At 41.1% G+C, this 20,493-nt stretch overlaps 2 protein-coding genes across 2 annotated transcripts; both read right to left on the bottom strand.

Moving 5' to 3' along the window:
* Positions 1-910: 910 nt before the first annotated feature.
* Positions 911-3,044, bottom strand: LOC127761009 (desmethyl-deoxy-podophyllotoxin synthase-like). The gene is made up of 2 exons (XM_052285214.1): positions 2,072-3,044; positions 911-1,617 (listed from the first exon to the last, which is right to left on the bottom strand). Exons 1-2 carry the CDS (start codon positions 3,011-3,013, stop codon positions 991-993), a joined length of 1,569 nt encoding a protein of 522 aa, XP_052141174.1. The 5' UTR covers positions 3,014-3,044; the 3' UTR covers positions 911-990.
* Positions 3,045-9,667: 6,623 nt separating this feature from the next.
* Positions 9,668-12,680, bottom strand: LOC127761010 (desmethyl-deoxy-podophyllotoxin synthase-like). The gene is made up of 2 exons (XM_052285215.1): positions 11,688-12,680; positions 9,668-10,419 (listed from the first exon to the last, which is right to left on the bottom strand). Exons 1-2 carry the CDS (start codon positions 12,603-12,605, stop codon positions 9,793-9,795), a joined length of 1,545 nt encoding a protein of 514 aa, XP_052141175.1. The 5' UTR covers positions 12,606-12,680; the 3' UTR covers positions 9,668-9,792.
* Between the last annotated feature and the right edge of the window lie 7,813 nt (positions 12,681-20,493).

Raw genomic sequence — 20,493 nt, 5'->3', positions numbered from 1 at the left:
TATTACAATATTAAATCTTGAGTTGAAAATATTTCTATTTTTTCTATAAACTTGGTCAAACTTTAAACAGTTTGACTTTGACCAAAGTCAAAACATCTTATAATCTAAAACGGAGTATGCCTTTAGATTGATGAAGTCGTCATTGATGTCATACTATCGACGAGTATATTATATATCACTGAAAGATGAATTAGTCGTAAATGTGAACATATCAAGTCTAGAATTTGAATTCGGATCGACTGATTCCACTTCGCAACTTCCATGTGCTTTTGAATTCCACGTGAAGGAGAAAAAGGGTTTGAAATATTGGACTTTTGCAAATTTATCTTCTAAAAAGACTTCAGATTCCGTTGATTAATTATGTTTGAAACGAGAAGTTCTGGGGAGTTAAAACTGCTAACTGGCATGGTTCAGAACTGAGTCAAGCACACTACAACATCGACCAGAGCAAGAATTCCGAATTCCACGTTTCGAAAATTTCTTAAAACTGATCAAATCAATTCCACTATAAGTTTATAATTCGCTGAATCGTGAGCCTCTTTTCTCCTCATTCCATCCCCCTCCTTTTCCCTTCCTACTTCCAGGCTCCAGCAGACCAGCACGCCTCTTCTCCTCTTCTCTTCACACAACGTCATTGTGTTAGCAGAGTCACTGTCAGCAATAGGAGGCACGACTATTATCCTCCCTCCTACGTATTGTTCATGGTTATGGCGTCGCAGAGTCTACACCAGATATTGTGCATGCAAGTACATATATGTGTAATGAGGTGACAGTCATCGATCAAAATTGAAAAGCAGATTATTCATGGAATTATTGTCATGAGTTTTCTACTTGATTATAAAAATAAATTGAATAATTTGAGAATTAAACTTAAATAATAATTTATAATAGGTAGGATAGGAAGTAGGAGTACACATCATCAAAAGTTACATAGCTTATCATTTAGGCACGTACATACGAGACAAACATACTATTTGTAATTGTAAACAACTATAAGACAGTTGACAAAGGCACACGGACGGCGGGAATAAGGTAAAGATCGTTCTTTCTTCGAATTGTAGCACCCAACTCCTCCATCATGTCCACCTTGGTTGGCGAGATGCCATCAGGGAGCTCCCAATCAAAGTGGTAAAGCAATGAGGCTAGAGCGAGCTCCATGATTACTTCTGCAAATGCCATGCCAGGGCACATCCTTCGTCCAGCTCCAAACGGTATAAATTCAAAGTTTGTTCCTTTGAAGTCTATATGGCCATCCTCAAATCGTTCAGGTATGAATGTCTCAGCGTCCTCCCAATACTTAGGATCTCTACCTATTGCCCATACGTTAACAAGCACAGTAGTACCTATGGGGATATCGTAACCCATGACCTCACATGTCTCCCGACATTCCCTAGGGAGAAGTAGTGGCACTACAGGATGTAACCTTAAGGTCTCTTTGATAATAAGTTTTAAGTATTTCAATTCAACTAAGTTATCTTCAGATATCGTTTGCTTTCTTTTGATGACGTTACTTAACTCAGCTTGTGCCTTCAGCATCACTCTTGGATTCATTATGAGCTCAGTCATCGCCCATTGAAGTGTATTAGCTGATGTCTCGCTCCCAGCACCAAAAAGTTCCTATATGCATGAAAAAAAACATGATTTCCCATATATGTAAAAAAATATGTTATCAATTACTTCCTTCCTTTGTTCAGTGTGCATACTTTTTTTTTAATTTTCATATATACTCGCTCCATTCATCAGTTAAAGTAATTTAATTTTATTCTTAAACGGTAAAACTTTGTAGATTTTGACATTAACAGTAGTCAAATTTCAAGTGCACTCAGGTAAAAGAGGTTTGGTAAAATATGTCTTATATTTCATCCTTTCACGAATATAATGGATTATAGATCCAGAAAGTGTGATTGAACCTTCACTAAATTAGGGAAGAGAACGTACGTTAGGGTACGATTGTAGATACGATTGAAAAATAAATTATTGATAAGATAAATACTACTCTAAGCTCAGAAGTATTCGTGTACAATTAAGGGAGATTAGTACAGTATTAATCAACAAGTACTTGTCTACTTACCAGGACGACGGCTTTGATATTGCCCATGGTGAGAGGCATCTGGAGGCTCCCATCCTTCTGAACCCTGAGAAGCACATCGACGAGGTCCTCGTCGTCGTCCACGGCGCCGGCGGCCCTCCGCTCCTCGTGCTGCCTGAGAGCGCACTCTATCAGCTCGAAGTTCTTGCGGTGGTTCGCCTCCGCCCGCCGCGTCGTGCCGCCGACGAAGCTGGCCAGCCTCGACGACGGGAACAGGTCGCCGAGGCTGAACCCGGAGGTGATCTTGATCGCCTCGGCGAGACCCTCCAGGAACTCGTCCCGCCTCTCGAACCGGTCGCCGATGATGGTGCGCACCGCCGAGTCGGAGATGAGCGCCGCGATCCGCTCGCTGACGTTCACGGGCTGCGCCGCCGGGGCGGCGGCGACGGCGGCGACGAGGCGGCCGACCTCGTCCTCCCGGATGCGGCGGAACGACTGGACGCGGCGCGCGCTGAGGAGCTCCACCACGGCGATCTTGCGGAGCTGCCGCCACAGCGCGCCGTAGGGCGCGAACACCAGCCCAACGCCGTCGCTCATCAGGACGCGGATGGTGGAGCTCCACGGCCGCGTCGCGAACGCGACGTCGTGCGTCTTGGTGATCTCCCTGGCGGCGTCGGCGGATGAGGCGACGACGACGCGGAGCTCGCCGAGCCTGAGCGACATGAGCGGCGCGTCCAGCCGGCGCGCCAGGTCGGCCATGGTGCGGTGGACGAGCGGGCCGCCCACCATGATCTGGTGCAGGTTGCCGATCACCGGCAGCCGCCACGGCCCCGGCGGAAGCCTCGGCTTGCCGGCGCCATTACCGGTCGCCTTCCTCGCCACCTTGTGGAGGACGAGAGTGAGCAAGAGGAGAGCCAAGGAGAGGCACAGGTAGCCGGTGATGTCTTGCACCATGGCCATGGTTTGAGCTGTCGAGCACTTCATGGAAATGGTATAAATAGGGAGAAGTTCTTTTATTTTGGGGGGGAACATAAATAGAGAGAAGTTGATTCATTTATTATTTGTTGTCTGGCTGCTATCTCTAGTTTGAAAACATAGGCAAGAGAAATAATTGCAAAATGAAAGGCGCATAGCGATTTGGAATTTTGGACTACCATCCCATTGGCATTAATACAGCTTGCAGTTATTAGTCAAATATTGGCTGTGGAGTTCAGAGCATGAATAGTGATTGTAGGCAACTTTCGCAGTTGAGTTCAGAGCATAAATACTGTGATTTAGACGACTATTATCTGTATAATCATTTTAATTACAACTTATAGGTCTCATCTTTTTGCGTATGCTTATGCTTATCAACCAAAATTTCAAATTTCAATATTAAATATAGAGTTTATTTTAGGGATTTTTCATCGTAGTTTATTTTTCAGCCTTTGCTTTTAGATCGTTAAGAACATGTATATATAAGTTTTATTTACAAATTACTTTTCGTTTGTAAATATGTCATATGGCTTATTCCACAAATAAGCGAAACAACGGGGCTCAATAACATACAGAGACCACCCATGTATAACAGATTATCTAATCAGATATCTCAAATATATTCGTATATTCAATGACTTAATTATACGGAAAACTGTTTTTATCTCCTCGTTTTTCATGTCACCTATAGTTGTAAATAAAAAATTGATAAGATAGGTTAATATGAGATATATCACCATGCAAACATGCAAGTTTTCGACTTCTACAAGTTATAACAAACTAGGAAGGTGGCCCGCGCAGCACTTGTATTATTTGAAAGGTAAAAGTTTTACTGTTTATTTAAAAATTTTGTCTGATAGATTAAGGACAAACTAAAGTTCAGATACTGTTATTTATAATAATTTAAGGGTTCTATTTTCTTAAGGTATCTTAAAAATCCATTCATAAACTTTTGAGTAGGAGATTGATTAAGTACTTACGATTTTTGAATCATGTTCTTTTTCTCGAGTAAATAATAAACTATTGCTTGTAGTATGGCTACAAATGAAAAAGTGAGAGCAAGATACTTAAAATTCTTGTGATTAAATCGTCTCATGAAGGTGCATGATACAATAAGAAAGGGAGGGAAGCGTATACATGGAGAAAAAGAAGAAAGGGAAAAATGGAAAAAAGGGAGGGGAAGCGTAGGTACCCACGTACGTAGGTGCGTACCGAAGGTGGAGAGGTGGAACCTCGTAGTATTTAGTTTGTTCTAAGATCAATTTAATCTAATGGTTTATAATATTGGACCCATCGATTAAGTGAAAATCAAGTAATAGATACTTTGGTTTTTTTCTTATAATTTCTAATATTTTCTCTAATTTATTAGAGCACCACGTGGCAGCTTGAGGGCATTTTAAGAAATTTTAATGGACTTACCACATGTAATTATAATATTAACCATGTAATATATATGTATGGGATATATGTTAGTATTCATTCTAGCTTCGTCCATGTTTATATACAGTCATATTTACAATTATTTATAGTAGCTCTTACAGATTCATCTTACGACTTTGATTATGCGTTGATCACCAATTTACTGATCACCATGACTCGCATGAAAAAATTATAATTATGTACTACTTAGGGTTTAGGGTTTAGGACAACTGAAATTGATGAATTATCTGATTTATGTGATAGCTATTTGAGATTATAAACGAATGAATTAACTTCTAAAAAGTTAAAAAGATGTTTAAGAAAAGCACCATTTATAAACTTGGAAAGCGTGGAGCGTGCAAACGAAAATCCAAAAGATGGAATCAGGGAAAAAATAGCACCTTAAACTCCATTATAACACTCTTATCCTAGTAAGAGTTCTATTGATATTCGTTAATATTGTGCTCACATTTGTAACATAATGATTTCTTTCAATTGTACGAACAAATAATACAAAATCTAAATACAACATAACACAATACATTATAATTATTATGTAATCAACTATCGATTTTGGCTTAAACAGAGCTAAGTGTTAACACGGTGCTTAAGGGTGTGTTTGAGGGAGAGAGGATTGGGAAGATTGGGAAGATACGCAAAACGAGGTGAGTCATTAGCTCATGATTAATTGAGTATTAACTATTTTAAACTTCAAAAATGGATTAATATGATTTTTTAAAGCAACTTTTCTATAGAAAATTTTTTAAAAAACGCACCGTTTAGTAGTTTGAAAAGCGTGCGCGCGGAAAACGAGTGACAATCTCCCCTATCTCCAATAAACGAACACAGCCTAATTCTTCTCTCACTGCATCACACATTTAATTTTCTTTTCATGTTATTAACAAAATCGGTAGCGCTGCAGCGGTCATGATCACCTGAGATGCCTCAGACATGACGCTTTGTCACACATACGAAAGGAAAAGGTGTAGACGTGCATTATGCAGCGGGCCAAAAAGAGAACTTTAGACACTTTAGTTATTAATAATAGATCCGATGATTTAAATAATGGGTCGTACTTGTTCTAGTATAAATATAAATTAGTTAATCTATATTTTAAATTGTTAATTTAATGGGTACACGATATAACGGTGTAAACTTTATTTTAAAACAATGCATTATTTGAGAATAATAGTCCAAAGTAATTATAAAAATAGATCCAATGATTTAAATAATGGGTCTATCTGTTTAAGTGTATGTATATATTAGTTAATATAGATCTTAAATTGTTTATTTGATAGGTACACAATATAATTGTGTAAATTTTATTTTAAAATAGTGCATTATTTAAAAATAATAGTACAAAGTAATTAGTACACCGGTTTAAGTGGAAACTATCTTACATTATTGATTTAATGGGTAAACATATAATATGGTGTAAATTTTATTTTCAAATATTATAGAGCTAATTTAGTTACCTGTGTTTATAAAGAGTTGTATAATGGTATATTCTTTGTTTGTAAAATTATCAATTGTATAAATGGAAAAAAGTAGTAAAAAAAGGAAACAAAAGGAGGGAGGCGTACGTACTACATACCAGTATGTGACCTACCTATGCACGTATAAAGAGGAGAGGTGGGACCCATAGTATTTTGTTTGTTTTAAGATCAATTTCATTTAACGGTGTATAATATTGGACCCACCAATTTAAGTGAAAATGAAGGGGTAGATGTTTTGCTTTTTTTTTAGAATTTCTAGGATTTTCTTTAATTTATCATAGCGCCACGTGGCAGAAGGAAGTTTAATGGACTTTTAGTACATAATAACATAAATGTGAGTTTATGTTAAATAAATTCAGTTTAATTTGTTTCCGTAAAAATAACATACAGTATCATGCAATTTATGATAACTACTGCCATTTGATCTGCGGCCTACACTACTGTTGACCCCAGCAAGATAAATTGCGTCTGTCCTTACTAATCCATTGGAATGCATCCGCTAGCTAGTAAATGTGCTGTTATTTAGAACAGTTAACCAATGGTTATGTACTATTGTTAGCGATTTGAGTTGCAATTTGCAACTCCCGTATGATCACTCCAACAAGCACAACACCCATGCTGATGACGATAGCACAGCAATATACCTCCTTTTGTCTTAAAATATAAAAGATTCTAAACAGATGAGATAACTTTCAGATATCAATATACTATCTATCTAGATTTATAGTCTAGAAAATATCTCATCTGTTTAAAAATACTTATATTTTAGTACGGTTGTAGTAGTAATTATTATGCAGCAGAGGCAGCTGGAATTTTTGGCTATCTATGACAAAGCTGACCTTTGAAAATTGCAAACTTCAAGTCAAACCATTAATGCATTACTTAATGTATGGCTCGCTTTAACTGCGAAGCTGACTACTGAACTCACGGTGAAAATTGGCAATTTTTAATTCATGGCTGAATTAGTGCCAGATTGCCAGTTAGAGCAAGTTTAATAGTATAGCCAACTACTAGTTCCAATTCATCTATAGCTAATCTAATAGCTCATTTATACAATAGTTGCATACTACACTTTTAATTTCTAGTCCCACCTGTCATAGACACTTTGCGTCTTGAAGTCCGTGTTACAGCTGGCTATAAATCTGTAGCCCGCTGCTCTTCTCTCTTCTGATTTATCTTCTTAAAATATGTTTGTAGCTGGCTTATAGCCTGCTATTGTACCTGCTCTTAGAGTGATAAATAGTTAAATATCTCACAACAACCTGGACGTACGGTGTCGCTGATGAAGAACAAATTGCAGCAGGACGTGTCTTCACCAGCGAGAAGCACATAAAAAGGATAATTCTAAATACATTGGGCTAAACTAGGCCAAGTACGTAATTGTAAGCCGATTTGACCCATTGAGAGTGATCCGTAGAAAGATATGAGCTTGGAAACATATATAGTATAAGTGTATGTGTGTGGAGATTTTCAGACGTAAGTGATTTACACTACATATTCACTTGCTTTTGAATTATTGCACGAGGTGAAGAAATAAGTCTTCAAGAGTATGGGAGTTTTGCCAATATACTCACTTTAAAAAAAAAATACTCCAAATTCTGTTAGTCATGCTTGAAACATAAATTTTTCGGTGTCAAAACTGCCAAACTAGCATGGTCCAGAGCTGAATTGTCCACACTACACTAAAACCTAGAACCAAGCCAAAATTCCAAATTCCATGTTCCAAGTTCATATTCATAAAATCGATCAAATTTCACTATGATTGCTGAATAGCGAGCCTCTTTTCTCCTGTTCCCTCTCCTCCCCTTCCTTCATCCCTTTTTACCTCCAGGCTTTGGTAGAGTTTTCAAAAAAGCTCGAGTTCGGCTCGACTCAGACTCGATTCGAGCTCGGCTCATCTCAGACTCGATTCGAGCTCGGCTCATCTCAGACTCGATTCGAGCTCAGCTCGAGCTCTTAACGAGCCGAGCCTAAGCCCAGCCCCAAACTCGTGAGCTTTGTCAAGCCGAGCTCGAGCTTCTCATGAGTATAGATGTACGTTTCATTTTTATGTTCTATATAACAAGATAGTAGGTAAATGATAATTTAATATACATTCATGTGAAAAATTAGTATGTTTTGGTGTCATATAACAATCTTATGTGATCCTTGGCCCTAGCTTGCATTGAACCGGGTCACCCATGATGGTGCGCAGTCTGAGATGAACACCGCGATCCGCTCGCTGACGACGTTCACGGGCTGCGTCGCCGCGCCGGCGATAGCGACGATGAGACTGGACGCGGCGCGCGCTGAGCAGCTCCACCATGGCGATCTTGCGGAGCTGCCGCCACAGCGCGCCGTAGGGCGCGAACACTAGCCCCAATCAGCCCCCAACCCGTCGGCCATCAAGACCCGGACGGTGGAGCTCCACGGCCGCGTCGCGAACTTGACGTCGTGCGTCTCGGTGAACTCCCTGCAGGCGGCGTCGGTGGACGAGGCGACGACGCGCGACGCGGAGTTCGCCGATTGAGCCTGAGCGACATCAGCGGCGCGTATGTCCAGCCGGCGCGCCAGGTCGGCCATGGTGCCCATCATGAGCTGGTGGAAGTTGCCGATCGTTGACCGGCAGCCGCCACGGCCCCGGCGGAAGCCTCGGCTGGCCGGCGCCACTACAACCGCTCGCCTTACTCGATCGCCACCACCTTGTGGAGCACGAGAGTGAGCAGGACGAGAGCCAAGGAGAGGCAAACGTAGCCGGTGACGTCTTGCATTTGCACCACGGCCATGGCGATCTATGAGTGTTATATATGGAGGCCAACAAGAAATGTTATATATAGAGAAAGAATGGAGTGGATTCTAACTTCTTTAAGGGATGTCCCCTCGTTACTTTTTTTTCTTCCAAATCCAATGTAAATGGTAGTGAAAAATCTGAAAAACATTAACAATGTTGTAGTATAGGGATATATATCAGCGACGGAAATCAAGTTTAAATTCGACCTACACATTTAGAATAAAAAATAAATTTGGGTGTGAATAATGATTTAAAAAATTTACGCTGTTAGTGTAGACGATTTGAGAATTTTTCTTTGTTGTTTGGATGGTTTATAAATAGACAAGTGGACATCCGCTCGAGATATCAAAATACTAGTTTCCATAGAGAAGTTCATTCACTCATGTAAGTGAAAAAAAAAAGTCAGGTACAGTGCGGCTATCCCTATTTTGAAAAGATAGGCAAGAGAAATAATTGCAAAATGAGAGGGACAGCGCGACTACTTTCGTACCGGCACTAATACAACTATACACAATTTTATCTGTTAATAATAGTTACTCCCTCCGTTTTATATTACAAGGCATTCAACTTTTTTTAGTCAAAATTCTTAAATTTGACCAAATTTAAAACAAAATTATAAGTCCTCTTTTCTCATGTTTGTCCCACCCCTCTCCACCTCATCCCTTCCAACTCTCAGGCTCCAACCCGCCTCTTATCCTCTTCTCTTCACACAACGCCATTGTGTGTTAGCAGAGCTACTGCCAGCAATAGGAGGCACGACTATTATCCTCCTTTCTCCATATTGTTCATGGTTATGGCATCCCAGAGTCTACACCAGATATTGTGCATGCAAGTACATGTATATGTGTAATGAGGTGACCGCCATCAACATTGACAAGCTAGGAGTACTTTAGCATTTAAAACATATTATTTATCAAATTATTGTCACGAGTTAAACTCTTGATCATATAAATAAATTAAATAGTTTAATAACTAAATTTAAAGTAATAATGTAGAACTAGTAGGATGCAAAGTAGGAGTACATCAATCCATCAAAAGTTACATAGTTTATCATATAGGCGCGTACAGATGAGACAAATATTTTGTCTCTTAAGTGTAAACAACTATAGGGCAGACGACATAGGCACACAAACAGTTGGAACGAGATAAAGATCATTCTTTTTTCGAATAGTTGCACCCAACTCCTCCATCATGTCCACCTTGGTCGGCGAGATCCCATCAGGAAGCTCCCAATCAAAGTGATAGAGAAGCGAGGCTAGAACGAGCTCCATGATTGCTTCTGCAAATGCCATACCAGGGCACATCCTTCGCCCAGCTCCAAACGGTATAAATTCAAAATCTGTTCCTTTGAAGTCTATATGTCCATCCTCAAATCGCTCGGGTCTGAATGTCTCAGCGTCCTCCCAATACTTAGGGTCTCTACCGATTGCCCACACGTTAACAAGCATAGTAGTACCTATGGGGATATCGTACCCCATGACCTCACATGTATTCCGACATTCCCTAGGGAGAAGTAGTGGCACCACAGGATGTAACCTTAAGGTCTCTTTGATAACAAGTTTTAAGTACCTCAGTTCAACTAAGTCATCTTCAGATATTGTTTGCTTTCCTTTGATGACGTTACTTAACTCATCTTGTGCCTTCAGCATCACTTTTGGATTCATTATGAGCTCAGTCATCGCCCAATGAAGTGTACTTGCTGATGTCTCGCTCCCAGCACCAAAAAGTTCCTATATGCATGGAAAAAACATGATTTCCCATATACGTAAAAAACAATATCTTATCAATTACTTTCTTTGTTCAGTGTGCATACCTTTTTTTTATTTTCATATGCTCCCCCATTCATCAGTTAAGGTTATTTAATTTTATTATTAAAGGTAAAACTTTATAGATTTTTACATTAACAGTAGTAAAATTTTAAGTGTACTCAGGTAAAAGGGGTTTGGTAAAATATGTCTTATATTCCATCCGTTCACGAATATAGGGATTATAGATACAGAAAGTGATTGGTGATACGATTGAAAAATAAATGATTGATAAGACAAAAAGTACTTTAAAGTCATTAATATTTTTGGACAAGTCAAAAGGGCTTAAAATTATCTGTATTTGTGAACAGATGGAGTAGTTATTAAGGTTGTACTATTTTGCAACCAATTAAAAGTTAAAGCTTTGGTGTCGAAGATGTTAAAATTGAATAAAATAAGTCCTATCAAAATTAAGGGAGATAATACTATTATCATTATCCATAGGGAAAAGGGTGGTCCTAGTACGCGATCGCTCGCTGGAGGGAGGGTCAAGCGATAAAAAAAAAAAAAACTATCAGCACCCGCGTCGCTCCCCGCACACGTCTCCCCTTTCTACCACACTATCAATTTTAAACCATTTAAAAAAATATAAAAAGAAATCTAATACACTTGAAAAATATATTCATGTGAATAAACTTTATACTTACAAATTCGAATTCAAATTTGAACCGGGTATATAAACTTTTAACCTATAAACTTTGGATATACAAACTTTAGATGTGTAAACTTGATGAAATTCCGTACATATAGACTTTATGTATAGAAATATTATATATAAAAATATATTTGAATCCAAATTCGAATTCGAATTTGAACCGGTATATAAACTTTTAACCTATAAACTTTGGGATGTATAAACTTTAGGTATATAAATTTTAGTTGTGTAAAACTTGATGTGTACCACCTTTAGTTATATAAACTTACTAAAAACAGAAAAGTAATGCGAGTGAAAAAAAAAAGGATCATGGGGAACGGGCTGATCGCCGCGCGTCACCATTCGGTAACAGAAAAAAAACAGCCAAAAAAGCGACGGAAAAAACAAAGATCTCGAGCACAGGAGTCTGGCAAAAATGGAAAGGTAACGGCAAGAAAAAAAACCGATGGCCTCGCCGAGATTTCAGCGACCGATCGCGTATTAGTGATTTCGCAGGGGAAAAGGGGAAGAGGTGAAGAACAAGTACTTGTCAACTTACAAGGATAACGGCTTTGATATTGCCCATGGTGAGGGGCACTTGGAGGCTCCCTTCCTTCTGAACCCTGAGAAGCACATCGACGAGGTCCTCGTCGTCGTCCACGGCGCCGGCGGCCCTCCGCTCCTCGTGCTGCCCGAGAGCGCACTCTATCAGCCCGAAGTTCTTGCGGTGGTTCGCCTCCGCCCGCCGCGTCGTGCCGCCGACGAAGCTGGCCAGCCTCGACGACGGGAACAGGTCGCCGAGGCTGAACCCGGAGGCTATCCTGTCCCCCTCGGCGAGACCCTCCAGGAATTCGTCCCGCTTCTCGAACCTGTCGCCCATGATGGTGCGCACCGCCGAGTCGGAGATGAGCGCCGTGATCCGCTCGCTGACGTTCACGGCCTCGCCGGGCTGCGCCGCGGCGACGGCGGCGACGAGGCGGCAGACCTCGTCCTCCCGGATGCGGCGGAACGACTGGACGCGGCGCGCGCTGAGGAGCTCCACCACGGCGATCTTGCGGAGCTGCCGCCACAGCGCGCCGTAGGGCGCGAACACCAGCCCGACGCCGTCGCTCATCATGACGCGGATGGTGGAGCTCCATGGCCGCGTCGCGAACGCGACGTCGTGCGTCTTGGTGATCTCCCTGGCAGCGTCGGCGGACGAGGCGACGACGACGCGGAGCTCGCCGAGCCTGAGCGACATGAGCGGCGCGTCGTGCCGGCGCGCCAGGTCGGCCATGGTGCGGTGGACGAGCGGGCCGCCCATCGCGACCTGGTGGAGGTTGCCGATGACCGGCAGCCGCCACGGCCCCGGCGGAAGCCTCGGCTTGCCGGCGCCATTACCGGTCGCCTTCCTCGCCACCTTGTGGAGGACGAGAGTGAGCAAGAGGAGAGCCAAGGAGAGGCACAGGTAGCCGGTGACGTATTGCACCATGGCCATGGGTGTGAGTTGGCGAGCACTTCATGGAAATGGTATAAATAGACAGAAGTTGATTCATTTATTATTTGTTGTCTAGCACAAAAATAATTGCAAAATGAAAACATAGCAAGAGAAATAATTGCAAATTGAAAGGCGCAAAGCGATTTGGAGGTTTGGACATTAATACAGCTTGGCTGTGGTGTGATTTCCGCTGCCTTCTTATTAGCATTAACGCGCAGGAATCATCAGCCTTATAACTCTTTGGACTAAGCTTTTTAGTGAGCTACTTTTGTAATAATGGACTATAGCTCTTTTGAGCAAAGGCCAGGATGTTTCATACCATTATTAAAAAAAAAGAAAAAACTCTCTTATTTGCTGGCCAATAGCAATCGTGTAGTTGCCTTACTATATTTATATTACACTGAAAAATGTATATGTTACAATGATTTGTAAAAGCTGATCGATATGCGGCACTACTATGCAAAACAAATGAAAATTACTAATTAGCACAAATTATGATTTTGATGATCCTTACTGATGAATTAGATTTGAAATGTAGAGAAAATGTTGTTCTGATTTCTGAAACAAAAGCCAACGGGCCAATTAGAGATACTGAGGTAGGTTGTTGGTATATACGTATACGTATACGTATGTACTCATCAATTCAGCATCCAATAATTAGTTTGTTCACAACAGTTCAATAGAATCACCACTCAAGGAGCATCCTGCCAACAAAGTTAAACGTGTGTTTGGCGTGCTTGCATTTTGAAATACGGTGTTAAATGTGTAGTACTGCTGTTAGGAGCGCAGCACGGTCCTTAGCATTTCGAGCACCAAACATGTATTAGTCCAAGCCTACCTCACTCTACGTCCTGTCATCCCGCTCCCATCGCTCCCATCGTTATCAGAGCAAATGATTTACTTCGATAATAAAAACAACTTTCCTACTTCCGATCCCACCCCATGTCCCATCATCCTGCTCCCACTATTATCGGAGTAAATGATTTACTTTGATAAAAACAACTTCCCAGATTCTAGTATATATTCTATTTTTCCCGTACCCAACCAACCACTCTCGCCCCCACTTTATTTTTTCCTCTTTTTTTTGGGATATACATCGATCCATCATCCCAGCCCACAGATCGGTGACGCACCATGGAGGAGGACGACGACAGGCGGTGGCCGGTGGCGGTTGAGGCGAAGGCGCTGCTTCGCGCCTCGCTGCCGTACGTCGAGCAACACCTTAACTAGTAAGGAGGCGTTCACCTAGGTCAAGAGCAACAATCGGCGGCTGCTCCACGTCGGCGACATTGACAGAACAAGCACGTAAGGAAATAGCACTCCGATTTGCATCTGCATACTCTAGTTTACCTCCACGCATGAAGCCCCAATTTGTTTTTGCAAATCAGATTAACGTGCAATCTCCAATATTACTTGATCTGAATTGATGGGCTGTATAGGTCCTACATTTGCACATCATGCTCCATGTGGTTTGCTGCAGAGGATAGGGTGGAGTTTGCCGATGATGGAGGTTTTTTGCTATTTTTCTTTTGCTCGTCGTCTCTACAACATGAACGAGAATGTTCTTGCATTTTTTTTCGTGCTTGCTAGATGATGGATGGCTGCTACTGCGCAATGTCGAGCCCATCTCTATACCATGCCGCTACACCCTTCCATTATTCCATCATCGACTACCGCTCGCCATCTGGTTGCCCTCTCCACTACCTGTCACAAGACACAGACCGGCATCTCCATCCTTATAGCAAGATCCAAGAAAGCCACCAGGATCCTAGTTTCACGATGGATTTTTGGTTGAATCATTTTTTTTCTTTTCTAGTTTGATTCACTTGTGAGTAATTTTTATCACCTGTATGTGATTAAGCCTGTAATTTTTTTATTCGTACGGTCATTTTGTGATATAGATTAACAATACTTTTAGTATCATTTTTTACTCTTATACCATTGAACACATCAGTAAACATATTACTATATGGTTGCTATGAGATCATGAGCTATATCGAGAGAAAGGTAGTAATTGTTTTACTCGCAGACCACGAAGTCTCAGCTTTTACTCTTATACAGTGTACTGAACATATCAGTAAACATATTACTACATAGTAGCTACGAGATCATGGGCTATATCGAGAGGAATGTGGTAATTGTTTTACTCGCAGACCACGAAATCTAAACAATATTTATAACACTAGTAAAAGAATTACTAGTGTTTTAAGCCGGTAGTAGTTCTTTTACGACCATCTAGGAATGGTGTCGCACGATATGGGGACATTCATGCAAGTAAAAAGTAAGGGCATTCATGCGAGTAAATTTGTTACTTTAGAAGGAGCAGATGTGGGAGGCTAGGAGTAAATGAAAAACTCCACGGAGTAAATTCGTTACTTTTGAAACACGGGGAGACACTAGAAAAACAGAAAACTCGAAAAGAAAAACTAGATGATAAATATTTTACTAAAACGCGAAACAAAATAACTGGAGAGAAGGAACAAAAACAAAAAAAAAATCTGGATGTTTAATATTTTACCGGGCCCTTTGATGAAGCACGGATAAGATGGAAAAGAGAAAAAAGAACCACGGAAGATAGGGTGGTAAAAAAACGAAAAAAATGAACTGATGAAAGGTGGGATGCGGAGTAAAGGTGGGTGGTAAAAAAGAAAAAACCAGAAGGAGGGAGCGTTGTGTGGCGCTCGATCTAATATTCCGTGCGCAGCGCGTTGATTAGTGCTACCGTTAGTTATATGTGCTTAGTTGTAAAAAAATCGGGTGCCGATTTTTTAGTATTCAAGCACATGCAACCTTTTAATTAGGAATGTTGTGGAGTTCAGAGCATGAATAGTGATTGTATGAAATTTTCGCAGTTGAGTTCAGAGCATAAATACTGTGATTTAGACGAATATTATCTGTATAATCATTTTAATTACAACTTATAACATACAGAGACCACCCATACATAACATATTATCTATTTAGCTATCTCAAACATATTCATATATTCGATGACTTAATTCTACGGAAAAGTGTTTTTATCTTCTCGTTTTTTTCATGTCACCTAAATAGTTGTAAATAAAAAAATGATAAGATAGGTTGATATGAGATATATCACTATGCAAATTAACATGCAAGTTTTCCACTTCTACAGGCTATAACAAATATATCAAACATAAAAATGAGTTTATATTAACTAGATACGGTTTAATTTGTTTCTGTAAAAATAGCATATCATGCAATTTATGATAACTACCATTTGATTTGGGGCCTACACTACTGTTGACCCCAGCAAGATACATTGCGTCTGTCCTTACTAATCCATTGGAATGCATCCACTAGCTAGTAAATGTGCTGTTATTTAGAACAGTTAAGCAATGGTTCTGTACTATTGTTAACGATTTGAGTTGCAATTTGCAACTCCTGTATGATCACTCCAACAAGCACAACACCCATGCTGATGAACAACACCCATGCTGACGATGCTGGCACAGCAATATACTTCCTTTATTTTAAAATATAAAAGATTTTGAACAGATAAGACACTTTCTAGAAATACAATATATATAGTCTGAAAAGTATCTCATCCGTTTAAAATTACTTATATTTTATTTTAGTACGGATGAAGTAGTAATTGTGATGCAGCAGAGGCAGCCGGAATTTCTGGCTATCTATGACAAAGCTGACCTTTGCAAATTGCAAATGGCAATTCAAACACATTAATGCATGGTTCACGATAACTGCAAAGTTGACTACTGAACTCACGGTGAAAATTGGCAATTTTTTAATTCATGGCTGAATTAGTGCCAGATTGCCACTTAGAGTGATAAATAGTTAAATATCTCACAACCCCTCTCACAACAACCTGGACGGTGTCGCTGATGAAGAACAAATTGCAGCAGGGTGTCTTCCCAGCGAGAAGTACATCAAAAGGGATAATTCTAAATACATTGAGCCAAACTAGGCCAAGTAATTGTAAGCCGATTCGGCCCATTGAGAGTAATCCATAGAAAGAGATGAGCTTGGAAACAGATCATATAACTGTATGTGTGTGTGGTGATTTTCATACGTGTGATTTACACTACATATTTTTCCGCAAACTTTCACTTGCTTTGACTTATTGCACGTGGTGGAGAAAAAAGTCTTCAAGTACGGGAGTTTTGCAAATCTAGCCACTTCAAAGAAACACTCCAAATTCCGTTAGTCACTACTACAAAAACGTTTTTGCAAACGGGCGGATTTCATTTTCGCATGCGGTTGGCCGGACCGCACGCGTGAGAAGGTCTGCGCAAACGGGCGGATTTCATTTTCGCATGCGGTTGGCCGGACCGCACGCGCAAGAAGGTCTGCAAAGATCACGATCTTCACATGCGGCCGCTTAAGCCGGCCGCATGCGAAAATGAAAAATCGCGAAAAAAAAATAAAAATCCCTAAAAAAAACCCTAGCCCCAGGCGCCCGAGCTCGCCGCCGCCGCTCGCCACCACGCCGGATCCGCCGCGCCCGAGCTCGCAGCCGCCACCCATCGCCGTCGTCGTCGCCGAGGTCGTCGTTGCCGCACCCGAGCTGGATTCGCCACGCCCAAGCTCGCCGCCGCCACCCGCCGCCATCGTCGTCGCCGCGGGGACATCGTCGTCGCCGCACCCGAGCCGGATCCGCCGTCCCCGACCTCGTCATCGCCGCGGGGGAGGGCGCCGGCGCCGGATCTGCGTGTGAGGAGGGCGGCCGACCGCCACCCGTCACCGTCGTCGTCGCCGCACCCGAGCCGGATCCGCCGCGCCCAAGCTAGCCGCCGCCACCCGCTGCCGTCGTCGTCGCCGCACCGAACCGGATCCGCCGCCCCCGACCTCGTCGTCGCCGCGGGGAGGGCGCCGGCGCCGGATCCGCGTGTGAGGAGGGCGGCCGACCCCGGATCCGCCGCCCCCGAGCTCGTTGTCGCCGAGGGGAGCTCGCGTTGCCGCGGGGGAGGGCGCCGGCGCCGGATCCGCGTGGGAGCAGGGCGGCCGACCCCGGATCCGCCGCCCCCGAGCTCGTCGTCGCCGAGGGGAGCTCGCGTCGCTGCGGGGGAGGGCGCCGGCGCCGGAACCACATGGGAGGAGGGAGGCCGATCCCGGATCCGCCGCTCCCGAGCTCGTCGTCGCCGCGGGGGACGGCGCTGCCGCCCCCTGCGTGCCGCCTCTCGAGCTCGCCGCCGCCGCCTCTCGAGCTCTGCGTGCGCCGGCCTCCGGCTGAGAGAGAGAGAGGACTGAGAGAGGAGAGGATTTGTGAGAGAGGAGATGACTGAGAGAGAGAGAGAGAGCGAAGAAGAAGTAGATAAGGTTGCCGGCTGGTCTGAGTTGAAAATTTTTTTGAATGGTTGGGAGGGAAATAGGAGGCCCGCATGTAAAAATGGAACACTTATTTTTACATGCGGACCACTTAAGCGTCCGCATGCAAAAATCGTGTGTTTTTTCAACTTTAAATTGATTTTTATGACATTAAATCAACTCATGTCAAAAAGTTGTCAAAAACAAAGTTGTAGAACTCATTGAGATCTACCAATTTTATTTTGGTCATTTCTCCATCCGAATTTAATTGGACTATACAAAATTTGAATTTTAAAATATAAAAAATTTAAATAATTTTTCGGATAGTAAATGATTTCAAATGGAAAAGGTCATCAATAATAAAGTTGTATAACTCATCAAGATCTACAACTTTTGTTTTTGTCATTTTTATATTTGACTTTGTTTGAACAGTTTGAATTTGAATTTCAAAATATGACAACTTCAAACAATATTTTCAAATACTAAATGATTTCAACTGAAAAAGTCATCAATAACAAAGTTGTATAAATTATCAAGATCTACAACTTTTATTTTGGCCATTTATTCATCCGACAATATGATTTGTAAGATTGTTCACAAAATGTATATATGTCTTATATAGTTTATAAAACTATAAGAGAGATGTACATTTTGTGAACAATCTTATAAATAACTTTGTTGGATGAAGAAATGACTAAAATAGAAGTTATATATATTGATGAGTTATACAACTTTGTTGTTGATGACTTTTTCTGCTGAAATGGATTACTTATTCAAAATATTATTTGAAGTTTTGAAATTCAAAATTTTAATTGGTAAAACAAAGTCACAAGAAAAAAATAGCTAAATAATAGCAGTAAGAATACAATAACACGATAGAGAATGATTTTCGAAACATTTAGAAAAAAGAATCATCTAATTTGGAGTTCATATGAGTGAGATACACTAGTTTCAATTTTTTCAATTTTTTCAAATTTTATTTTTACATACGCCTCCTTAAGTGGCCCGTATGAAAAAATTGATTTTTCCATGCGGGCGCTTAAGTGAGCCACACGCAAAAATGAGCTCATTTTTGCATGTGGCCCTCTTAACCGTATGGAAAAATCGATTTTTCCATATGGGCCACTTAAGGGACCGCATGCAAAAATGACCATCGATTTTTGCAGACATCACTCGTTATGGTCCGTTTGCAAAAATCAAGGGGCCTCGTACAGAAAAATCACTTTTGTAGTAGTGAGTTATGCTTGAAACATAATTTTTTTGGTGTCAAAACTGCCAAACTAGCATGGTCCAGAGCTGAATTATCCACACTAAAACCTAAAACCAAGCCGGAATTCCAAATTCCATGTTCCAAGTTCATATTCCTAAAATTGATCAAACTCCACTATGATTGCTGAATAGCGAGCCTCTTTTTTCCTCTTCCCTTCCATCATCCCTTCCTACCTCTGATAGGGCTGTCAAAAAGCTTGAGGCTCGTGAGCTACTCGAGCTCGGCTCGTCTCAGACTCGATTCAAGCTCCACTCGAGCACTTAACGAGCACAGCCCCAAGCTCGCAAGCTTTATCAAGCGGAGCTCGAGCTTGTTACGCGCTTAGGTGTACATTTCATTTTTATCTTTTATATAGCAAGCTAGTCGGTAAATGATAAATTAATATACATTCATGTGATAACTGTAGATGATATGACATTTTTTATAGCTAACTGATGGCCATACTATATATTGATGTTGCTTGTACAAAGAGACTGATGGACATCACTATAGAATTTGCAGTATTCGTCCATTTGAGACATTGTAGAGAACCATTAATTTCATAGCACCGGAGGTAACACGTTGGCTAGTACTTATTCTTTGTTGACTCTTTCATCCTATATTTTACTATTTATCTTATTCAAAATTTATTGTCAATATGAAAAACATAAGTCATACTAAAAATACCTTAAATGATAAAAACAAATCACCACAAAAAAATAATACTTATACTTTTTAAAAGGATATATAGCCAAATGTCATATTAAAAGTGAAGTGTGTCGAATATTAAAAACGAGTTGATTTCTAGAGTTTGAAATTTGAGATTGATCGAAAACGATGGCTACTACAGCTGCTGCGGCTGTAGCCGTTTTTAGCTGGTACCGCCTGCTGGCGTTTTCAGCTATTGCAGCCACAACTTATTGTCGCATAAATCTTGCTTATTGTTTTTTATATAGTTCATTGAGGAAAACACCCTCTCTAAATTCTCTAAATTCCTAGCAATTGCAGCTCATATCTAGCCTCGTATTGTCATTGATACATATAAATTTATCACTCTGAAAATTAAAAAATATATATATATGATTCTAAGTTATCTAAATTCCTAATATTTGCAGCTTATACTGTCAATCTGTCAATACATATATACACTTAACACTCTGAAATTAAACAAGACATGAACTCAACAAGTTGAATCCTTCGGAGCTAACTAGCTAATAAGCAAGTGTGATCGTATGAATAGTAGAACTAATGAACTATTGAAGAATAAATCAGTGAAATAGAACCTAAGAGTATAGAAGTTTAATTAGATGCTTTCTTACTAACCTCAAGGACCAAGAAGTCAAGCCGATGTGAATC

Source organism: Oryza glaberrima, chromosome 2 (genome assembly GCF_000147395.1).
Source record: "Oryza glaberrima chromosome 2, OglaRS2, whole genome shotgun sequence".
Taxonomy (NCBI): domain Eukaryota; kingdom Viridiplantae; phylum Streptophyta; class Magnoliopsida; order Poales; family Poaceae; genus Oryza; species Oryza glaberrima.
The sequence above is the reverse complement of the archived record's forward strand: the minus strand, read 5'-3'. Positions and strand labels throughout refer to the sequence as shown.